Source organism: Propithecus coquereli, unplaced genomic scaffold (genome assembly GCF_000956105.1).
Source record: "Propithecus coquereli isolate 6110/MARCELLA unplaced genomic scaffold, Pcoq_1.0 Scaffold49, whole genome shotgun sequence".
In the NCBI taxonomy this organism is placed as follows: Eukaryota; Metazoa; Chordata; class Mammalia; order Primates; family Indriidae; genus Propithecus; species Propithecus coquereli.
The window spans coordinates 1,372,448-1,396,512 of NW_012150729.1; the positions used below are offsets into that span (position 1 = coordinate 1,372,448).

Sequence of the window (24,065 nt, forward strand, 5' to 3'; positions counted from 1 at the left end):
TTCCTCGATGTGCTCTAACTGAGGTCTTCTCCAAGCTTTCCCTAGATGCTCACGGTGATAACAGCTGGAGAAGCTACTCCTTCCAAACTCCCATTTTCTAGTTAAGCAGTATTTTACCCTAATCAACATTCTGTAAAACGTAAACTGCCCTTGATAGATGCTTCTCCATCGGTTGTGGAAAACTAGTCCACTCAGCAACTATAATTAGCTTTCTTTCTGATAATGCTGGCTACTTTCAAAACTCCTCAACTAACAACATGCAAGGAACTATCTGGGTCTCTTCTTTTAAAAAATTTCAACCTATGGATCCAATAATGATTATCCATTTTTTATGCATACAATATCGTTTTCCTGTTTTCTAACTAAAATTTGTTGTCCTACTCCACCAACAGGCAGAGTTACAGCTTCTATGGATGTTCTTCCTGCCATGACTGTTTTAAATGAGTTTTGATTTCTCCTCCTGTCCTTTACATAATGTTTCCATCCCCCACTCAGTGTGATGACAGCATAAACAACATGTGCAATATATTCATGCGTTAGTTTTGTGTCGGCTGCGTTTGATTTTTCTTCTTATCACAATTCTCCCTCACCTCATTTGCCAGCCCACCAAAGAAGGGATGTGTATTAGTAAAATAATGAAGTCAATAATATTAAAGTTACGTTAAATAGAAAACAAAAAATACCCCCGTCAGCCCAATATAAATATCTTAATATTCTATATTTGCTACTTTTCTAAGTCTATGTAGATACATTCATTTTTCATATTTGCAATGATAGGTCCTCTTCTTCTATCATTTATACTGTGGACCTTTCCCTATCTTGTTATAGAATCATTTGCTTAATGGTTACGTAGTGTTCTATTTGAAAAGGGGTCATGTACAATTTCCTTACTATCATAACTAACACTGTATGAGCATCTGTGTGTGCATCTTACTTATCTTTTAAATTCCAGAGCCAACTGCTGTAGTAGTGGTTGTACTATTTGGTGGTTAGAATACTGCCTCAAGATTAGTTTCCATAGGCTTAAAATCTGGCTTTGCTACTTACTAGCTGGTGACTTGGGGCAAGTTATTCAATATCTTGGTTTTCATAATCTGTGAAAGGGAGATAGTAATAGTACCCATTTCAAAGGATTGTTACAATTAACACACAGAGTGCTTAGAGCAGCTCAATGAATATTAGCTATTGTTCTTACTACTATGACAACAGGAGAGCTCAAAGTTTTTTGAATTATGGCTCCTCCCCTTGCTTTCGAATTAAGATTAATTCTTAGGAGAGGGACTTCTGGCTTAGAAGTTATAAACACTTTTAGGGACTGGCCTATTACCCAGGGGATGTGATTCTGAGAGATTTAATGAGCTGGCTAGGGTTGCTGCCTTGGCTTCTCATAGAATGAAGAAATGTTCAAGTTATACTTAGGGATGAAGTTATTGGCTAATGCCTTTTAGAAAACTATCACGCAGTAACACCCACATCTTCCACCCAAGATCCTCGTGCTTTAATAAAATCTTACTCCACTATTTATTGTTGCTCACTGGCAGAACCTGATAGTGAAAGGGTGTAAAATGGGATGGGTGTGATCAATGGTGATAACTGCCTGAAGGCAGTGCCACCATGAGCCTGGTGTGGTGCTCAAAGCATCTGGGATTAACACACTGGCACATCTCTAGCTGTGGTCTCTTGTCACTTTTAAAACTATACTTCCTCTCCTCAGTGGAGAATGAGTTTGAATTTTGGATCCACAAGATAGCCCCTGCCCCACTGGCCACCCACAACTATCCCGGCATGTTTGCTCTTAAGGCAAGGATTCCTCGTAGGAGTGCAGCCCTGGAAAGGCGCATCTCAAGGTGTGTGCATTTAGACCCGCTTCTGCTGTGCATACTGGGTGAGGGAGATATGATCACAACATCTTAAAGGTACCAGGAGCATCGCATGTGTCTTCAAGGATTTCTTTTGTCCTAGAGCGACCAAAATTTTCTGTTTTTACAGAGTAACAATGCTTCGGACAAATATTAAGGGAACAAAATGGGCAATGAAAACCTTTGAAAAATCTCCAGGCTTTTCACCAGAGTTATAATTTTCCCTCTAAACATTACCTTCTCTGTTTCCTGGCATAGGACAATGTCTGAATAATATCACTGTACACAGAGAGTTACGAAATGTGGGCAAGGGAGTTTTTCAAGCCCCGCTGGGCACATACCCAATCTGAAAAGTCGGAGTAACACAGAAAGCAGATGTGAAACAAGCTGAAGGCTTTGGAAGGAGTCTGCCAGCAGTCACATATGCACTTCATTGAACCCCTGCCCCCCCCACCCATGACCCAGATGAAGCTTTGAGCGATTCGGCAGAATGACACCAGCACAGCACTGACAATCCAGCAGGCGATCAGTACCCCGTGCTAGACACTTTTTAAAAACTCTCTGCCCTTAGCATGCAGGGACTTATTCAGACCCCATTAATGTCATGAAGAAGTCTAGAAAGAGAGATGGGTGACCACATTGTCTCCTGCAGCACTGAACGTACTGTTGGCCTTGGTTATTGGTGGGGTGGGGGCGGAGTGGAGTGTTTGGGGCAAGCAGCGTGCTGGAGCCGCTTTCAGCTCTAGGAGAGTTCCAGCCACCATGCCACCTGCGTTATTAGTCTTCTCCGAGACTGTACTCTCTTTCGGGAAGGTACCGGAAGAGCATTTTTAGACAAATCCCTGAATCATGATCATGTGCTTCAGTGTTTTTGCCTAGAGCATGTCTCCTAATTTGTCTTATCAGTTACAGATAACTAAAACCTTCCATCTCTTGTTCTAACATTCGCTGCATGGAAAACTGCCACCATATTGTTTCCCTGCAATGGAATTTTTATCAAGCGAGTATTAAGAAGTTATTGAAATCCTCTATGGAATTCACCTAGATTGTCTCACAAAGAAGCCATGGGTTCTTTACGCTGGATGGAGATCTTCCAAGCAAATCTAACTCACTACAAACCAGCCAGCACTCAAAACCAAGGTAAATCCAAATAAAGAACAATGCTCTAATGTTTTCAGGGAAAAGTGAAGAACTGGGTGGGGAAAGATAGGAGAAAAGGCCTTATAAGCAATTATTTTTTGTCAATAAACTATAATGTACATTATAGAAGTATCCGCTATAGGAAAAGATAAAGCCTCTTTTAAAATATGGTAACACCAGAGAAGATTTTTTAAAAAGCATTTCAGAAAGCATATTACACTAAAAACTGCAATGTGGCACACTACATTTTTGCAGAACTATAAACATGCACTACATTATGCACTGTGCCCCAGGCCAGGGTGGGGCATAGCTGGCATGGGGGAACCATGGGTATGTCACCTGGATATGAAGAGTGCTGGCAGGGCAGCAGGTGGTGTAGGAAAAGTGACAACTCACGTGCACAGCTGACTCCTTCCGCCTGGCTATCTAGAGACTTCCTTAAAGTATCACCGTAAAGATGAGTTCACTGTTTAGTTTATTCATTTTCAGAAAGTGTCCTTTGGGGATCATGTCTAGCATGAGTTTCTTTTTTTTACTTGGAGCCCAGGTCGGAGGCAAACTGCCAGCCATGCAAGAATCCAAGTACTCTTGACAGGAGCCACCCCGGACAATTCTGCCTGTGCCAGCTAAACAACTGACATCACTAAATAAACCATCTTCTGCTGTATTTATGAAATGTTATGTCTGCCTAGCAATGAGCCTACATTGTTTAAACATTAAAGTGGAGGCTCATTCAAATTGACCCTTGCCTGACAATATTTTTGTTTTTCATCTGGATCTACCGATAATAATCACATGCGCTCTGAGGAGACACTCAGAGAGTAGCCATAATGTGAAAGGAGAGAGCAGTATCTAATAAACAGACTGGTACTCAAAGATAAATCTTATATTATGTATACAAGAAAAGAAAAAAACAAGTCCAGAGACGTTGAAAAGTCTTTCAAATTCTTTGTGGGTTTTCAAGTCTACTGGGGACTTGTTTTGGGGAAAAGTTGGAAGTCATGGCAACAGTGTGCTTACAAGTCTGGCATTGTACATTTTAAACTCATGCCTAAAGGCAGTTCAACCTCACACTCACATGCAAAAAGATATTCAACAAGGCCCTTAAAATAGCCATGATTATTGGGATAAGCTCAACATGAAAAATGCTCGTAGAAACGACTTGGTAACTGCTGGTGGTGTGGGGTGATACACAGCTTTCTGAGCCTAGAACAGAATTAAGAATAAAACACAGCTCCTGCCTCCAAAGAACCTGCAATCTAGTTGGGAATCAAGACTATTATGCACACAAAAAATCACTGAACATTCAAAAATCACGCAAAATTAAGTATCGATTCAGAATAAGGAGAACAGCTTGATTGCAAAATTGTACCCCCTGCAATGATGCTCTCAATGCAGAAGAAACTTGTCTGTTTCTTGTACCCCATTTGTCACTTGGCACAACTTAGAAGAAACTGCTGGCTGCTAAGGTACAGAGGATCCTAAAATCATTTACATGTGGTTTGGAAATCAAGGTCTTTTTTTCCCTTGAATGGATGTACCCAATAGTCTGCAAACTCACTTTGAAGAGAACAGTTAAATGACACAACCATGAAGTCCTTTGAAAAAAAAGGAAACTGTCTAACTCTGATCTGTGGAACCTTGAGATCTATTTCATTCAGGGAACTGGAAGGTCTTATTTCAGACTGGTACAGCATCTAAACAAATTGCCCTGGATATTTTTCCTTCTCGAACTTTCCTTGTTGCATGCAAGAATGAGCTGAGAGAATAAAGAGGTCACAGGTAGGTGGATGTGGTCACAGGTAGAGATTAATGCTTGGGGGTCCAGCTGTGCAAAGGATGACACAGGGGAAGCAACAAAAACAACAGCCAGGCACAGGTGCTAAACTTAAGAGGCCTGAGATGTGGGGTTTACATAAGGCTCCTCGTACGAAATTTCTCTTTTGTCTTTACTTGGGTGGACATTAAAAACATTATTTTTTCTTTTCTTTTCTTTCAAAATGGGAAAATAAAACTAACTTAAAAAACAAAAAGGAAGCTCTTTCACTAGGCTGAGTTCCTTGGAATAGTGTACTTCCAGATCTTATATTTCATGCTCCAAACTTGTACCTATAGGCAGCTCAACTTCAGATATAGCCACAGAAGCAATGTGTTGTTAGGTTTTAGTATTATAAGATCAAGTGTGGCCTGTGGTATTGCATACACTTACAAATTAGTTTCTCTGTGCCATGAAACTCAACTAGATATGGAAAATTAAAGTGAATCTCTAATGGTAATTATTAGACATCCAGTTAAAGATGGAATCTTGGAGCTAGAGCAGAATAAATACTGAATACTAGTTTCTTATGCACGGCCTTAGAGAAATGGCTCACTTCAATGACTTCTGGCTGGAATTAATCTAACTTCTAAATACCTCAATGCTTTCTTGCTATCCCTTGTGTGAAAAACTGAGATAAACATTCTATATGGCTCCTGAGCTCACTCTATAAAGTCAGACCTTATGTTACTTAGTAAGGTTCAATTCATTGAATCAATTTACTTCAGTTTTACATATTTTTGCGTAGAAAAAGTGGTGAGGTAACTGGTTACACTATATGGAGAAAAATTTGTGTTTTGTCAGATAGGACACTCTCTTCTTATTGTTGTGGGTTCTAGTTCAACTGCTCACTTCGGAGACTCCTTCCTTGTCCAGAGATGAAAACAAGTACCCGCTCCCCCAGTGTTAGTATTTTGGACAAATGTGCTGATATGGCCAATCCACTTAATAGATTCTGACCAACAGGTGGCCAGGGTAGCACAGTTAAAGGCTCCCTCTCCTGACCTGCATCCAACACTGAGATCCCAACTTTAACCCTAGGGCATGCTTGGGTAGAAGCAGGAAGGTAGGGCTGTTAGCTGACACAGACCTAAGGACTGATGAAGACTCACTGACCTGGATACAGATTGGGAAGCGGAACTGCAGATGTATTATGACAGTGAAACGTAAGAACACTAAGATTACAGGGCAGAGAAGATGGAGGAGGTTGTATGTGGCTTTTTCTCTTTTTTCCCCATTTTAATAGTTTCAGTACGTCCCCCTCAAAGCAAGGTGATGTGGTTTCTAAATTTTGAAACTTTTCCCCTGCTGGCAGGAAGCATGCTGGTGGCTGGCTGCAAACTGGAAGACATTTCAATTTTTTTTCCCAACTATGTTAGCTTATAAGGAGGTAATATTGTCTTGGAGTTAAACAGTGTGGCAGATTTATTCAAAACCAACAAATATTTGTTATTGCTTAGTATGGCTCAAGTATTGTGCTGGTCATGAAAATGAAAAGATAAGGAAACAGTTTCTGCCTTCAAGGAGCTTTCAGTTTCGTGGGACTGACACATGTAGACGTGTCAAGTGCTACGATACAAGTGGGTGTCCTCGGGGTGCTCTGCAAAACAGAGTGTAGCCCACTGGGTCAGAGGAGGTCCCTGTAGGGAGAAGGCAAGCCTTGAACAGTGTCTTGTGGGTGAGGAAGAGACAGCCAGGTTAAAGGGAATGAAAGGATCTGAGCCATTGGAAACCACGAGAGAGAAAGTAAAAGGAAATGATGCAACATGCTGTGCTGGGAACACCACTTGCAGTTCAGTTCAGTTAGGAAGATACGTAGCAAGGCAGGGAGTGGAGGGAGATGGGACTGCAGATGGGGGCCAGGGCTCCAGTCACCTCTGGCCTTCTCCACCCTTCCAGGAATCCTAGATCTTTCTTTCTAACTGAGAGGGGAGAGATTTTTAATAGTAAAGTGACACAGAGGGGTATATTTTACCCTAATCTCTCTGGCTACAGTCAGGGAAAATATCTTAGAGGGCAATTAGGTGGCTGCTATAATGACCTAGATGAGAGATGATAAGGGATTCGATTAAGCCATGGTAAGAGGAATGGAGGGGAAAGGTAGATTATAGAAATAATCAGAAAGATAAGTGGAAGGATTTGAAGGTTACTTATGTGTAAGAGATAAAGGACAGAGGGAGTTGGGAGCCCAGTACTGGACTTCTGGCTTGGGTGCCTGGGTGGATACTGGTTCCACTAACTGAGGCAGGAACACGAGAGGAGTGGATTTGATGGGAAGGGGCCAGGGTGGACCAGTCTAGTTCTGGAGAGGATGACTGTAGGTGACTGAGGCCAGGCAGCCAGAGACTCAGGGGAAAAGGCAGGATGAGCGATGAATGTCTGAGAGTCACTTGAACATAAGTAGTAGGTGAAACCTTGAGAGTGGATGGAGTGTCTCAGAATCATGAGTCAAAAATGCAACTCAGGGAAACACCAACAATTAAGAGCAGAGAGAAGAAACAAGTCCACAATGGAAAAGGAAATAATACAAGATGGGAAGAACATGGAGACAGGTGTAACAGAAGTCAAGGGAGGGCACATTCCAAGGATGAGTGAGGGACCAGCTGTACTAAATACACACAGCAGACAGACACGGGGTTCAACGCGACAGGAAAGCCTGCAGATGGGAGAATCTGGAGTTAAGTTTTACGGGTTGAATTGTGTCCACACTCCCTCACCCCTCCACAAAGAAGCTATGTAGAGTCCAGTGGCTCAGACTGAGACCTTATTTAGAGACAGGGTCTTCAAAGTTGAAGCGAAGTCATTAGGGTGGGCCTTATTCCGACATGACTGGTGTCCTCACAGGAAGTGGGGATTTGGACACAGAGACAGATGTGCTAAGAGAGAAGACCATGTGAAGAGACAGCCATCTACAAGCCAAGGACAGAAGCCTGGAACAGATCCTTCCCTCACAGCCCTCAGAGGCACCAACCTGCCGACACCTTGATCTTGGACTTCTGGCCTCCAGAACTCTGAGACACTAAATTTCTGTTGTTTAAGCCACTCAGTATGTGGTACTTTGTTTCAGCCACCCTAGCAAACTAACATGGTAAGTTTACCAAGAGGAATTTCAGTTGCACACTAGGGGAAGATGTCAGATTGCAGAGAGCTGAGGGGGGCATAGGAATCAAAGAAGTAAAGATCACACTTCTAAATAGTTTACACGAGAAAGAGCTAGAGAAGAACAGAGTGCTTAATTTAGTTTCAAAATTGCAAAGACTTGAATGATTACAAACACAAATGGCTACCTTTTTCTAGAATATTTTTGGCATAAAGTAGTTCAGAGTTTTGTTCACTGAATTCTGTTTTTTTAAAAAGTCTGCTCACAAGTTTTGTTCCTGGTATTAATTGATACATTTTCTTCCATTTTGTCACCAGTTAGTCTTGCTAGATGTCTGTTATTTTATTAATTGAAAATATAAGTTTTTGGCTTTGTTGAAGAAATGAAAGGAAAACACAGAGATTGGCATTATAAAAGAGGGAGGCAATCATTGGCAGGGCAAGGTGCCGATGGGATGTGTTCTCAAGGACAGCTCTGAAACCCCTGCCCTTGAGACTTTAAGGAAGGAGACAGGTAAGACTGGATGTGGGTGTGGGTCTCCTTGTTCCGATGGATGAAGTTGATGGCCTTTCTACCTGGTAATCTCACTTTTATTCATCAAGTAGGAAGTGACGCCATCTTGGAATCAGGGAGGGCGGTTAGGTAGGGGACTGAGAGCGCTGGTGAAAATTGAGAACAGCTGCCAGGGAAGGGTGAGGAGGTGGAGCGAGGACTAGTAGTTTGGAGGGTCTGGTCAAGCTGCAGACATTTGATTTGTGGTGGTGTCAACCTCTGGCTGCCTGGATGTAACAGGTGTGGTGAAGGTGGATTGCTGCAGGATTAATCCAGTTTCAGTGTTCTGCCAGGCAGGTGTGGCCAACGATGTCATAACATAGGATGTCACTATAGAAATGGTTTTAGTGCTCAAAAATGGAGACCAGATTTGGTAGGGACAAGAAACAGGTAAAGAAGGACCAATAAACAAATGGAAAGATCCCTTTGTATTTTAGATCAGGTCTCATGGGAGTTAGAGTGAGTGTGGCCCTGAAATGGAAAGTGTGGTCTTCTGGATCACGACAACATAAGGTACAGCAATGGGGAAAAGTGGCTAAAGTGGAGCGGACATAAAGGCCACAGGAGTAGAGCTCCAGGCACTGCTGGGAAGGAAAGGCACCACACTCCTCAAGGGACGTGACCCAAGGGCACAAGGTTTATTGAGGATGATGATAGGGTGGGTTAGAAAAGGGCTGATGTGTAAAAGGCAGAGCGGACTGTGCAACGGTTTACAAATCAGACCACTCCTTACCACTGGGTCTGTTTCCATTAATATTTAAACATCTAATGACCAGGGAGAGGTGAATTTTTATGTCCTGCTTGTACATCCAAAGAAATAAATTTTAAAGCATGAAATAAGGGTGTTTTGTTCTTGATGGAAGAGCCATCATGTATTACTGTTATACCCACATTACATAAAAGACTACTGATAAAATTTTAGACAAACAACATACCAGAAACTCCTGGTGGTGTCTTAATGAATTTTCCATTAAAATGACCAATAACGGCTTCGCATTTTTCTGTTGATTCCATCCTATTTATACATAAAAATAGAACACACAAATATTTAGAGGTCTCTTAGCTTTCATTTTGTTCTGTGCACATGGAAACATTCTTATAGGTTTTTTGGATATAAATGACACCCAACAAAAATGTGAATACCGTAAAGAAGAAGAGGGCTTATTCTTTACCTACCTGTTGCTTTTGTACTTCTATAGTAAAATAACTGAAGAACAAAGTACGTTGTGAATTATAAAAGAAAGGATAAATTATATCCAGAGTGTTTAATACCAAGTATATCAAATGTATAATTTTACTCTAATTGTTGGAAAATTGAAAATCAATACACAATAGCTTTTGTTAGTCATGATACTGAATTGAAAACAAAAACAATGGTTTAAAATACTAGTGTATCCACTACTTGCTAGAATATTGGTCATTTTAAAGACGGTCTTTCACAAATTCACAAAATGACAGACTGAAAAGTCATGATAACAACTAGTGTCAGAGGGTGTGCCTTGTATGTTTTTTACATTCGTTTCAAGTTTAAAATTAAATTAGTGAAGTCCATGATATATCTTCCTTGTCATTTGGCTTGGAGGAGTAATTAAAAGCCGGAGCTTAACTTTAGAACTTATTCTATATCTACAGGTGGCTAAAAACATTTGAGAAATATTTCTGGAAACTTAAATTACTTTGACTTATTTTTCTTTAATGGAAGAAACATTGGATAATTTACTCAAAATGTGCTACCCTCCTCAACTACCCAGAGAGTTTATACCTCAGTTTTAAAGGATAGTCATAGTTTACAAAAAAATAGGATTTAATTGGGTTCACAGAAATGATCCTCCTTGATCTGTTTTCGGAAGAACACCAGCAGAGGTGACAAGATGATGCTCAGTCATTCAGTGTCTCACCTGGATCACTTTAACCAGTGAAGTGTACACTGCAGATGCTGGCCTTGGTGACTTACTACCTGTAGGATATTTCAGTTTTATTATAAAATTATATGGCCTAACAGAAAGAGCAATGGACTAAAAGGCAGAGGAAACAAATACTAGTCTTTGCTTCATTGTCCTCAATTTTCTCATACATAATATATAATAATAATGCTCTACTGATACAAGTCTGTGCTTAGAGGTGATTGTCATTTGTATATGAAAGTAAAATGTCAGCAAGTTTTCCTCTAAAATCACAGTCAATACTTCAAAACACACAGACATTATCTGTTACTGTACAGTATTAATAGGTTTCTAAATAATGCATCATGTAAAAATCACCTTTTATACGAGGGATTTTGGATTTGAATTTCACTCAAAAAAAAAAAAATCAAAGGTGTTTCTGCTTAATATTTTTCCTTTAGAAACCAAATTAACCATTATACTAAAGTTTCCTTTCTGGGGAGAAAGCAATAAATATTACATGGAAGGAATGAGGGCACTTTAGTTATATCTAAAAGGTCTTATTTCTTAAAAAAAAAATCTCAAGCAAAAATTATAAAATGTAAATATTTGTTAAATTTGTGTGGTGTTAGGTGTCATATCCTTTTCTGAATTTTTGAAATATTTCATTAAAAAACCTAATTAATTTATTTCATTGAAAACAAATCAAATTTCCATCTAATGAGGAAAAAATACTGATTTATTTATGGACTTTAGGAGATGAACTGTTATTTTTAAGAAGTTAGAAGCATCTTAATCTAATTAATCAAAATACTAAGGACACACTACTGCTCATGTGACAGTTCAGTGCCATGAGCCACAAAATATTTATTGTGCTCAGGTTCAAGAATCCTAATGATCTTGCAAAAGATTTGGAAAAACGCAGACCAATATTCAATTGTAACTTAAGTTCAGGTGCCACTGGCTCCATAACACTTGCTTAAATCCTCTCTTTTTGGTCATTTTTAATTTTCTAAGATAGCTAAGCAGAGCTATTGTTGACATAGTAAACACAGGGCAGGATGCTTACCTAGCAAAGCCAACGCCACGACTTGTACCATTGGAATCACGTAGTATCCTTGTAGAAATAACTTGTCCGAATGGTTTGAGCATATTTTCAAGTTCTTGCTCATCCATGGATAGTGGCAAATTAGAAATATACAGGTTGGTAGGATCTTGTTCCTGTTGCTAAAAATAGAAGAGAGTCCTGTCCATTAATTTCCATCAGAAAGTGAGATATTTATGCTAACATATCTATTTTTATTTAGCCACTCTCTTTGTTCAAGTCCTTTTAAAGTACTACCCAGTGAGACCATGGGAACTACAGAACACCCAAGTCACCCTGGACACTTGAAAAGAGTGTCTGAAGCTTGGACAATCTGTGCAGGTCAGACATGACCGCACAGAGCCAGTCGTAGCAGATTTGGAAATGGCACCGTTGGCAGGCACTACCGAATTAGAGAGGATGCCCTCACGGAACCACGACTCTCAGCTGTTTGCAGTGTCTCCAAAAATAACCAATTTCTCCTCCACTGCTATTTTTAGGAGTCCATTTCAGGCACAGTATTGCGCAGGAAGCTATTATTGCCAACAATTCAATTTAGACATACGTGAAGAATTCTGGACCAAGTCATCTAGAGTCCAGTAGGGGCTTTGCCCAAATTCCCCTCCTCTGCTCTATGGCAGAATTCATACTATTAACACTTTTAGACTGTGATCATCAATGGAAAAAAGAGAGCTCCTAAATTATCCCAAACAAAAAAAATCTCAAAGCCATATAAAATGGCCAAATCTGAGCAAATTTTAGAATTTTGGAAAAGCTGAACTCAAGAGTAGGTGGGGGAGGGTGGGTTTGTGACATTCTTACTACACAGAGAGTGATCCAGGGGATCAATTTCCTTACGGAAATTACATGGGAGCTTATTAAAAATACAGAATCTCAGGCCCCACCTCAGACCTACTGAATCAAAAGTTAGATTTTAACAAGGTCCTCCAGGGGATTCCCATGCATATGAAAGTTTGAGAAGCAATGCTCTTAGATCATTTCCCACCCACCCACCCTTTGCTGAAGTAAACCAAAGATACACGAGTGAATTTTCTGAGAAGCAGTACCTGTGATGCATATTTACAAAGAGGATCGCATTCAAATCATCAGGGGAAAAAAAGCTTATCTGACAACTGGAATATTTTCTGACCAAGTTAAAATTCACCTCTGCAATTTGTGAGATTAGCATAGCCTTATGAATTTAAAATCAGCCTTTCCTTTGATCCTATTAACCAACTGTATATTTACATATTGAAGCACATGAGAGCTTATGATTTTTCTCTAATAAGCACTATTAGTAAAGTCATCAACTGATGTTTTAGCCTTAGGAAACAGAATAGCACATTCATTATAACTTTCTGGATTTCTGAAATGCACAGTAGTTTTAAAAATATATGTGAAACATTCTGCATGTTTGAATTTGTACAAAGCCTCTACTTTCAAATGTATGCTAGCATTACTTATGCCTGAAATGAAACTTTTTCTTTTATATAATCTGCAAGCAAAAGTAAACACTGACCTTTCTTGCTATACATATCTGGTAAGATTTAAAATGTCAACATGGCATCCTAGGGAATGGCATTCCTAGGACTGAAGGGGTGGGATGGCACTTGTGGGGATTCTAAGAGTCCAAGGGATTCCTAGGGATGGCATTCCTAGGGAATGTCCTGGTAGTCCCAAGAATTAAAGTTATCAAAGACTGAGAAACTATGGGAAAAAAGTCCTATCTCTACAATCTCCTGGTCCTGACCCCGAGGAAGGCAGCACGCAGCCAGGCCAGTCCCACAGGTATAGAGCAGTGGCTCCCAGCCTCTCAGGGTGTGTTGTGTGGGTGGGGCCAAGAAAAAATTAAAATTTTTCAAATGCTCAATAGCAAGGTGAACACCTACCCTCATCAATCCTTTACAGGCTAAACAAAATGGCAACTCATTTAGCTGAAATTAGGAAAATCCAGTGTGGTACCACTGATTATCTTATGCCGAGCAAAACCTTCTAACAATTATACAAAGTGTATCTTTAATGTTTAAAAATTAGAAAGTGGTTTGTTTAATGAACAGAGAATAACAACAGATACAATGCTTCAAACTGCAGAGAAAAACAATAAAAATGGCCTTAGGTATTAAAGTTTTCAAATTCGTCTGAGGTGGATTAAGAGGTAAAGTCTTATACCCTGATTTCCACATCACTCAACGACTTTACCAACTTCACGCAGTTGATCACACAGCTGCCTGCTTAGCCATCTCACTTTCGTCCTAACCTCCCACGTCTCTGAAGCTTTCCTCAAGTGCAAGGCTGTATTTGTTCCTGTGCAAGTCTGGCCTTGAACCAGCCGACACAGAGTCCTTTCTTCCTAAAGCTGGGCCCTGAGGTCTGCTACAGGTAAAGGATATTTCCAGTGCATCTCGTACATGCCAGACTTGAGATAAAATAACTCTGACTCCAGTCCTGCCGCATGGAAGCTTATAATGTGAAGTAGGGGAGACAGAAACACGCGATGCACGCTGCAACAGAGCTGTGTACAAATCACAACAGGAGCACAGAGAGGGGGCCTGTGTTCAGGGGACTAGGGAATACGCTGCTCAGAGAACATGACACTGAGTAGGGACTTGAACGAGCACAAGTCAAGAGGCTGAAACCAGACTGAAAGGCCGAGAGGTTTGATTTTGTCAGTCCTTGCTGCTTAAACTTTCCCACTTAACCAGTGCTAAAAGCAAGGAGAATGACTGTGTACCCCGAGGAGTCTGTAGGCGAAAGGCAAAGTAGCCTTCCCAGAGCTGCAAAATTTCTTTGAAGTCTTGTTGTGCTTTATCTTAAAAAAAAAAAAAAAAAGTAAATTTTGCAATCTATTTCCTAACTATCTGAGTTTAATAGAGAAACAATGTTTCTGACCTAAGTCCATCAAGTAACACTGATACTCCAGGAAGATAAGCCACGTTTATCTTGTGATTTCACATTTGGTCATGTGCTGCACAACATGTTGTGGTCAACAACAGATGGCAAAATTTCCTATCGCCTAGAGGCGTCTTGATGATCCTGACCCTGTGTCATATACCTATAGACTAGGGTATATGTTTGTGTCTTAGTTTTTAACAAAAAAGCTTAAAAATAAATAAATAGGTAGATAGATAAATAAATAAAATAATTGTTATTACAAAAGAGTAAAAAAGTTAAAACAATTTAAAAAGTTTGTAAGGCAAAAAATTGCAGTAAGTAACTAAGGTCAATTTATTATTGAAGAAAAACAATTTTTGTAAGTTTAGTGTAGCTTAGGTGTAGTGTTTATCAAGTCTACAATAGTATACAGCAATAGCCTAGGCCTTCGTATTCACTCACCACTCACTGACTCACTCAGAGCAACTTCCAGTCCTGCAAACTCCATTCATGTTAAGTGTCCTAGACAGGTGCACCATATTAAATCTTTTATACTGTATTTTTATTGTACCTTTCCTGTGTTCAGATACACAAATACCACTGTTATAAAGTTGCTTGTGGCATTCAGTACAGTAACATGCTGTATAAGTGTGTAGGAGCAACAAGCTATATCATACAGCCCAGGTGTGTAGTACGTTATACCATGTACGTTTGTGTAAGTACACTCTGTGATGTTCACACGACATCACCTAATGGGACATTTCTGAGATGCATCCCAGCCATTAAGTGATGCATGACTGTACTCTAGTAGGTAGGAAGTAGGACAAAGGAGGAATTGCAGTTTGAAAGCCACACCTTGAAAAATAGGGAGGTTTTGGAGGCACGGACGCAGGTGAGTGATATGACCAAATCTATCTTAGGAAGATTTCTGAATCATGCTTAGATTCACAATAGAGTGGGGAACCCCCTAATTAAAGGGCATTAGAACACTCTTTGGAAAAAGATATGGCATAAAGCAATGTTACATAAAAAACATATCAAAATATTGTAGATTATCTTTTAAAATTACAATTATAAAGATCTAAATGACTAATATTTAAGAATGCTCATAGTAGAATTTGTTATATATGAAGAATTTTTAGAAGTGAGTTGACAATGTCGGTACCAAGTACTTCTAAATCTGTTTTAGTTGCTTCTATTGTTGAAATATTAATAAAACTATTACACATGCTTTAAAGTCTTTTTTTTTTTTTTGAGACAGGGTCTCATTTGGTCACCCAGTTTGGAGTGAAGTGGCCTGACCATAGCTCACTGTAACCTTGAATTCCTACGCTCAAGTGATCCTCCCTGCCTTAGCCTCTCAGGTAGCTGGGATTACAGGCATGCATCATCACGCCTGGCTAATTTTTAAATTTTTTGTAGAGACAGGGTCTTGCTATGTTGCTCAGGCTGGTCTCAAAGTCCTGGCCTCAAGCGATCATCCCGCCTTGTTCTTCCAAAGTGAGGCCAAGTGGATTACAGGTGTGAGCCACTGTGCCTAACCACGCTGTAAAGTCTTGATTCAATTTGAAAGTTTACCAATGAAGAAATAAGATAAAACAGTACTAAAAATTAGAATCTAGAAAGAAATTGGGCTCTTAACCCATTCTTTGATATAGTGATACAAAGTAGACTAAATACAGGTAAATATTTCCTATGCTGTTAATATGTTTTCAACATAAACAACCCTGTCATTTAGAAACCTAATTTTATTTGAGATGACCTAATGTTATTTACCTTTCTTTGCAAATGATCAACTGTCCTGCAAACATTAAGCACAACATTGCAGTAACATTAAAATAAAAAAAACAAAATACAAAAGAATGGGAAAAAAAGCTGGTAGCATGGACCACGAAATAGCTAATCCCCAAAGTATCCATGCATTCTTATTACTACGCATTCATCGTGAACGAAACATATCATACCTGCAGTGATTGGTCGTGGTTTTTGAATGAGGATAATCTAGTCTCTTTAAAATTAGTAACAACCATAACTGTTTTATTACATACAGTGCTATGTCCAAAAAAACAATTATTCTGTCAATTACAGGTGACTGAACATAAAAATGGGGCCAACAGGCCTCCTTATGTCCCTAGGCATGGAAGGGGTTCAAGGCTTCTCTAATAAGTAGGAAACTAGGTCCCACATTGGCCATGAGAGGGATAAACAGGTACTAACATTCACTTGAGTAGAAAAGCGGGGCTTGGAGGTCCCGCATGGTGTGAACCACTCAGTCATCATCTGAAAGAAATTAACAAAAACCTCCCTGTGAATGTGGAATGGTTCCTAAAATGCAAGAAAGGGACTTAGAAGGAAGAACAGACATCTGTTTTCTCTTGTACTGAACAGGTTCATCAACCAGCAGATAGCCGCTCACGGGCATATGACTGCAAACTGCTCAGAGCACGGTGGACCTCTGGGAGGAGGGGGGGATTAAATTCCTGCTTATTTATTGAAAAAAATGCGCAAGCTTACCACCAGCCAAACCACCATGGATGATGTGCTGACCCCCAGCAGGCCTCAGGAGGTACCAAAAGGCCCACACAAGTCACTCTGTTAACAGATATTTTCAATGTCAATTAGAGCTTTACATCTTTTCAGCTCATTATCTGAGTTTCTCTTTTGCTCTTTACAGAATCTGAGTCTTTTGTTTGAAAATGCACACATTTGAAACATTTGCCAAGTTTAACATAAACAGGGTTTTCCAAAAGGCCCAAGGTCATTACTATTTGATAGGTTTCATGAGGGTACCTGATGGATATAATTTTAAAATGTCCCTTTCTTAATTCTCAATATCTGCCCAGGCTCAAAAGAAAGTTTTTCTCTTGCTTAATTAATTTCTTTGATCTTCACTGAAACAAACAATACCTACCTTATGGCAGGTACCAATCGAGGCACTGAAAATTAATCATGAATAAGAAACAATAGCTGGTCTCTAACGCTCTCAATTTGCAGTTGTGCAATTTAGTTATGAATATTTCTGGGGTTCTTTTTCAACTCAGATAGCCAATGTGTCGAACAATATTATATTTCTGTACCACCCTCCCCTAATTGAATGCCCCTCAATTTTTTCTGATTACATAAGGAAGCAAGCCTTTAATATGTGGTAGTGTGAGTTTTGGATACATTGCTGTATCCGGATTAATTCACTAGAGTAAAATGGACAGCAATGGGTCCCCTCCTTCTATGAGAGTTGGACTTAAACTCTCTTTAAAAATCATCTCCAGGCCGAGCGTGGTGGCTCACGCCTGTAATCCTAGCACTCTGGGAGGCCGAGGTGGGTGGATTGTTTGAGCTCAGGAGTTTGAAACCAGCCTGAGCAAGAGCGAGACCTCATCTCTACTAAAAATAGAAAATAAATTAATCGGCCAACTAAAAATATATAGAAAAAATTAGCCGGGCATGGTGGCGCATGCCTGTAGTCCCAGCTACTCGGGAGGCTGAGGCAGAAGGATTGCTTGAGCCCAGGAGTGTGAGGTTGCTGTGAGCTAGGATGACGCCACGGCACTCTAGCCTGGGCAAAAGAGTGAGACTCTGTCTCAAAAAAAAAAAAAAAAAAAAATCATCTCCCCAAAAGACGTGTGTCAAGTGCTCCTTTATCCAGACAGCATAAAGGGGCTAAGTCAAGTGCAGATACTCAAACCCAGGGTTCTATCGTATAGGACAACAGACCTGAGGGCATATAAAACATCTTTTGTAACTTTAGCGATAAGATAAAAAAGAAATGAGGTCCAGGAAACTCAAGTCATTCTACAGAGATGTGAAGAAATTCATAACATGCAGAATCCTGGCACATGCCAGCATCTCTGAATCTGTATGCTGGTCCTCCCCACGGATGATGGAGGAAGGCATGGTTTCTCCTAGCCAATTTACAGTATCAAGCCTCCTGGAGAGGTCTTTGAATAGTGCTCAGTATCAACCCAAAGAAAAGCTGGCATTTGAAGTGCACTGTTGACACGACATGCCAATCTATACTCAGTCCAGTTTTGACTAAATGTATTGTAAAGAATATTCAAAGTATCACTGCTTCTTCAAAGCAGTGGATATTTAACATACTGTGTTGTTTAATATCATAGGTGTTGGAAATGATGCCTAGGGAAGTACTCAGAAGCCACTCTAAATAAAGCCTCTACATTTTTAAAAGACTGATAAAATAGACCTCTTTCTAATTCTGTCTTAGCTGAGACTACAAAATATTGGGTGTCAGGAGCTCCCACATTCCAGAATGAGAAACTAGACCACCTAAAGGGAGCCTGCAAGGGCTGGCTGAGGATGGGTTTGGGATGCTTAGCTGACTGTCTATAAGAGATTGGAGAGACTGAGAATGAAATTTACATGGAGATAAATGTTGATGTGCTCCGAGTCCCACCATGTGGACTGCTTTCCTATCTGGTAGTCAAGCAAGAGGGGCTTCAACAGACCACTCAGGGAGCTTGATCCATGTCCCATGGAGCTTGACGGAAATGATGGGTTGACATCTGACTTAAAACCTGAGGAATCTAAAAGGAGAAAGGCTGGTGGAAGGGCCTACGAGTGTGGCTGGGAAGTAACTACTGTCCTACCGATACCTGGCAAAAGTAGATCAGATGTGGGCCTCACAAGCAGAGTCAGCCCAGGGTTGTGTTAGATCTTCTAAGAAAGTTGCCTTCAGGGGCAAGAGGCCCTGGCAGAAAGGGGCTGAAAACAGACAGTTAATTAGATTATCAGGAGCTGAGTGTGTCAGCCCAAGACAATACATTCTCTAGCTCCGAGGAACTAGAGATCAATTTTGGGGTGGGGGCAGTGAGGTTGGATAGAGATCTCAGAAAAACCAAAGTATCCCACGAGAGAAAGCATAAATATTGCTGCCTGGCCAGAGAAATTACCAGATCACATCATGGTCAGGTCATCCTTCACCACTGCACCAAGGCTGGAGGGGTTAGAAACCACAGCCAGCGAGCTGACCAAAGAGTGGAACAAACGCAAGCTTCCAAAATAGGAAAGGAACGAATCACGTTCCCATCCCACCGTGAGCTTGCTACTGGGGGCAGACCCAGTGGGAGAAGACATAAACCCCATTTGAAGATTCATTACACAATACTCAAAATTTTTGTCAAATAAACAAGATTGGACATTTAAATTACGGGCACCACATACTTAACATCGTAACCTACTCCTGAGAATCAGATATTCAGCATCAAAATGTTAACCAGAAGCCTATTTCACATAACTTTGAATTGAAAAAAATTACAACATACTACACATCAGTCACAACCCCCAACTAATTCCTAAATTGTAACTAAATATTTGTTTTCCTGTAACTCCCTAAAATGTAACTAAGTACATAAGTTAATATCTCTCTGTGTGTCTGTGTTTGTGTGTGTCTGAGTACACACACATAATAAATGGTTCCATTGGGATGGAAACCTTTAAAACACTTCTTCCTGATCAACTAATAATCGATATGGTTGTCAGCAAACAATTGCTTGGTAGGCTGTGATCTCTATCGACACAGGCAACATCTAAGACTCACAAATCTTTGCCGACTCTCAGTAGTTTTCAAAACCTTTACACGAGATTCTGATATTATACAAACTGTATTTGGAGTGTAACTTGAGACTTCCCCCATTATGATGTCTTGTTTAAAATACTGTATTGAGGTTGGACAATGTAAATACAGACAGAAATGGCTGAGAATGTATTGAAACATACATATGTTTCCTGGAGTTTGGTGATGAAAAATCAAGAGGCATTCTACCAAAACAATCAACAAGAAAGACTAGAAACTGAAGGACTTTTTGAAATAATGACAGTGGGTAGAAAAGTCATGAGATCTGCCCTGGATTTTCTCCAAAAGCAGGAGCTTCAGGGAGTGAGTTAGAAAGGACAGAGTGGAGGAAAGAAGAGAGTTGTTTTCTGAGTGTGCCCTGAGAGTCCTGCTTATAAAATGTCTGGTTATCCATTGTTTACAGAGACAGTTTAAATATTCCACAAATCATTATGCAATGTAGGTATCACACATTCACAATATATTTAAAACTTCATAATCATTGTTTTTCAACAATGTCACAAGGAATTTCTCTATATGATGGACAAGTGATTGGAAGATTGTGGTGCTTAATATTTAGAGTTTTATTTTAACTTCTTATTCTAGAGTTTAAGAAAATAGAAAGTAAGTCCAATTCACTGTAAACTTTAAAAATATTAAATGGCAAGGACTAGTTTAGAAGAGTGGCCCCTTTTATTAATTCCTGAAATCTTTATTTACATTGATTCTTTCATTCAAAGTAAATCTCTGTCCTGGTAGCTGCATACATGTTCTTCAGCAGCCGTAAAGTCCTCGCAGGTAACTTCTCTCTTTACCAGAGTCCTTTAACTACCACGAACCTTCTTTTCCTTATGTGCTTGTGAATGCTCCTTGGGGAAGGATCATGTGCTATTATTCAGAAGTAGCGGAGAACAGTATAAAATTACTTTCCCCGGTACTTCATGAAACCAGTTAATATAAAAGTATTGCTCTTTTGAAAAGAATATTCAAAGTATCAAACTACCAAGTTTCAGGCTTGAAAATATTTTCCATAGCAACTGAAGGACCATTTATGGGGGAAAAAAAACCCTACATAAGTACATGAATATCTTAATAACTGCATTATAGGTACTAGGCATTAGTATATAACCCAGGCTTACACCTGGGCAATAAAGACTGGCATGTAAATATCAGTTTAGTCAACAGTGACTCCTGGATGTGTTTAGTGTATAATAGATGTCTGTTCTAGGAATATAAACACTAAAGAGATGTGTGCCATTTCAAGGGTTATTCTCCTCTCTGAGCCTTAGTTCTTAGACCATGCCTATTTAAAAGTGGGGTTGAGGATGCATCAGTCAGTCTGAGGTCCCTCCAGTCCCTCCAGTCCCTCTAAAATTAGACTGCACCTGAACTAGTGATTGAGATCATGTAAGGCCAACTGTTCCAAGTCCATCAAGTCTTTCTAAGGCATCATTACTTTAGAAAATGGGTCTGGGCATCTTAAACTGTCTAACTTTGAAGATGAACCTAATATGAAAAGACAGAGATGAGTACTGGCTGGTCAACTCCACTTACGTACATAAATAAAGATATTCTAGGTAAAAACCTTAGAGGGGAACTTGTAAGACAAAAGTTTTCAAGGAAAATGCTATACCTACAGCAATTAATACTCATGTGTGCCGTGCTAAAATACATATTAAGCATGAAACATATGGTTTCTGTTTTACGATCCTTTAACATTCAGGCATATTCTCCACCTGGCGAAATTTTTCAACGATATTCCTTATCTAGAATGCTAAAAGTCCATCAGAAACAAATATTGAATAAAGTCATTAGAGAACTACTGAAGAGCAGATTTATAGCCCAGAAATAATCAATGTCAAAAAATGTCTGATTATTGGGGCACGGTGGCTCACGCCGGTAATCCTAGCTCTCTGGGAGGCCGAGGCGGGTGGATTGTTTGAGCTCAGGAGTTCGAGACCAGCCTGAGCAAGAGCGAGACCCCGTCTCTACTAAAAATAGAAAGAAATTAATCGGACAACTAAAAATATATAGAAAAAATTAGCTGGGCATGGTGGCGCATGCCTGTAGTCCCAGCTACTCGGGAGGCTGAGGCAGAAGGATTGCTTGAGCTCAGGAGTTTGAGGTTGCTGTGAGCTAGGCTGACGCCATGGCACTCACTCTAGCCAGGGCAACAGAGTGAGACTCTGTCTCAAAAAAAAAAAAAAAAAAAGTCTGATTATTGTACAGAAGAAAAATCATCTGTGGCTCACGTGTGCATTGAAACTAGTATATTTGTATAACGCAATGTATGTGCTAGTTATATATTCTTTCAAATGTGACATTTCATACATAATTACCTTTTGAAGTATGTCTAAAATATATTATTTCCTTAAGCATTGACATATTAAAACTATTTTACAAAACAGTACAGATTTTAAAGACTCACAAATACCTGATTACCTGAGAAAATCTGGTGCCATTTCTTGATTTACTTATGGGGTTATGTTATTTACTATGTAAATTTTATACATTAACAAATTCTCCTCCACACATTAAATCATGAGAATCGCTACTGTTGAGGCCGTGGAAGCACGGGACAGTGTCCAGAAGGAGCTATGGCTGCCGGGTGAAGGGGAGAATGCAGGTGGTGATAGGAGAAGCAGACGCATTAGGGTGCAGAACCAAAGCTCCAGAGTAGAGAAGCGATCACTGGCTCTCAACTCACCTTTGCCATTTGTGCTTGAACCCCACTGGCCTTCAGGGCAGACACAGCTTTCTGAGCTGCCGCAGGACTGTCAAAGTCCACAAAACCATAACCTGAAATACAAAACACACTTAGTTTCTAAGCCGTTATTTTATCATTATGTAAAGAGTAAAAGGATGACTCTACTATGTTTCTAAGCAGGCAACAGAAATGGAAACGTCCCGACAGAGCTCAGGCGTGGGCAGCCTCAGCGCAGCAGCTTCCTCTCTTCTGTCGGGGCCAGACAAGCCTCCCTTCAAAGGGGGCCGGAGGGTGGGGGTGGGGACCAGCTTTTTCCTATTCAAGATCTTCTTCTTAGGTGACCTGTAGCTACTGGAAGAAATGACATCTAAGTTGCCAACCAAGATTAAAAAAATAAGTAAAAAAGGAAGAAAAAAATCGACTTCAGAGAAACAGTATTTTTAAAGATTCAGTAAGAAAGATGGAGCCATCCTACAGAGCTTACAAATGAGAGAAACAAAAATTGTGTTTTTTTATGTAGACTAAACCTTACTTTGCAAAATTAAAATAACTGTAACCATTAGATACCCAAAATATAAAATAATCTAAATTCTAGTACTTGGTTAAAAACATTATACTCATTTACTAAAATATAGCTCATCATATCCCTTTAAAATAAAGAAGCAGGGGAAATGCCTCCAGATACCCAAAATAGCTGTTTTAGCAGTTCATGCCCTAAAATCTAAAAACAAAACAAAACAAATACACAGCCTCCTAAGAGAGGCCCTGGTTCAAAGCTTATTCACCCATAGTTTTACAAACATTTTTAATGAGCTGGTCATCTGGTTTCCCAGGCGACTGCAAACCAGAAACAGGTAATCAGGGGGAAAAAAGGTTGGGGTGAGGGTAGGGCTGCAACGAAACAGGTACGTGTACGGCATCTAACAGTGAAAACTATAAAAAGCAATGAAAGAAAAAACTATACAAAGAATAGGATTTGTACAGCGTCAAGAGAAAACAGCCCCACTAATCTCAATAGATTGCGTGAGCATCATTTTCTTAAAAGACAATTATGGATTTTTAACTCTCATAATGCTTAAGTTACTGAGAAGAGATTAAATTATATTTAGTATACTGTTTAAACGAACAGGGTACTAGGTAAAATATCAGCGTTTTTCTTAGAGCGCAAGTCAATTATTATAAAACTCATTTTAAATGAATAAAAATTTACTGGAGGTTGTTTAGAAGAGAGGCCAGCCCTACCATTTACTTACAGGTATTATGAAGACACAGTAATTTAGATAGGATGGTATTAGTGTCAAAATAGACAAATATAGATCAACAAAGTCAACGGCTCAGAAACAGTCCAAAGTCAGTTTTGCAGTATTAGTACCAAAAATATTGCCTAGTAACAAAACAAACTGTAATGAAACGGAATAGACTATCGATTACAGAAATAGATGTTTCAGAAAAGATGAATGCTATAGCAGCAGCTTCCTTATATTACT

The 24,065-nt window shown here is 39.7% G+C and overlaps 1 protein-coding gene across 4 annotated transcripts in view; it reads right to left on the minus strand.

The window, feature by feature from the left end:
- Positions 1 to 24,065, minus strand: part of RBMS1 (RNA binding motif, single stranded interacting protein 1) — a 133,599-nt gene that overhangs the window by 17,339 nt on the left and 92,195 nt on the right. For all 4 annotated transcript variants that reach the window (XM_012655848.1, XM_012655846.1, XM_012655847.1 and 1 more), the window contains exons 4-6: positions 22,579 to 22,670; positions 11,420 to 11,577; positions 9,403 to 9,482 (exon numbers count right to left, since the gene is read on the minus strand). In XM_012655848.1, coding sequence (XP_012511302.1) covers positions 9,403 to 9,482; positions 11,420 to 11,577; positions 22,579 to 22,670 — 330 coding nt within the window. The remainder of the gene's footprint in view (positions 1 to 9,402; positions 9,483 to 11,419; positions 11,578 to 22,578; positions 22,671 to 24,065) is intronic.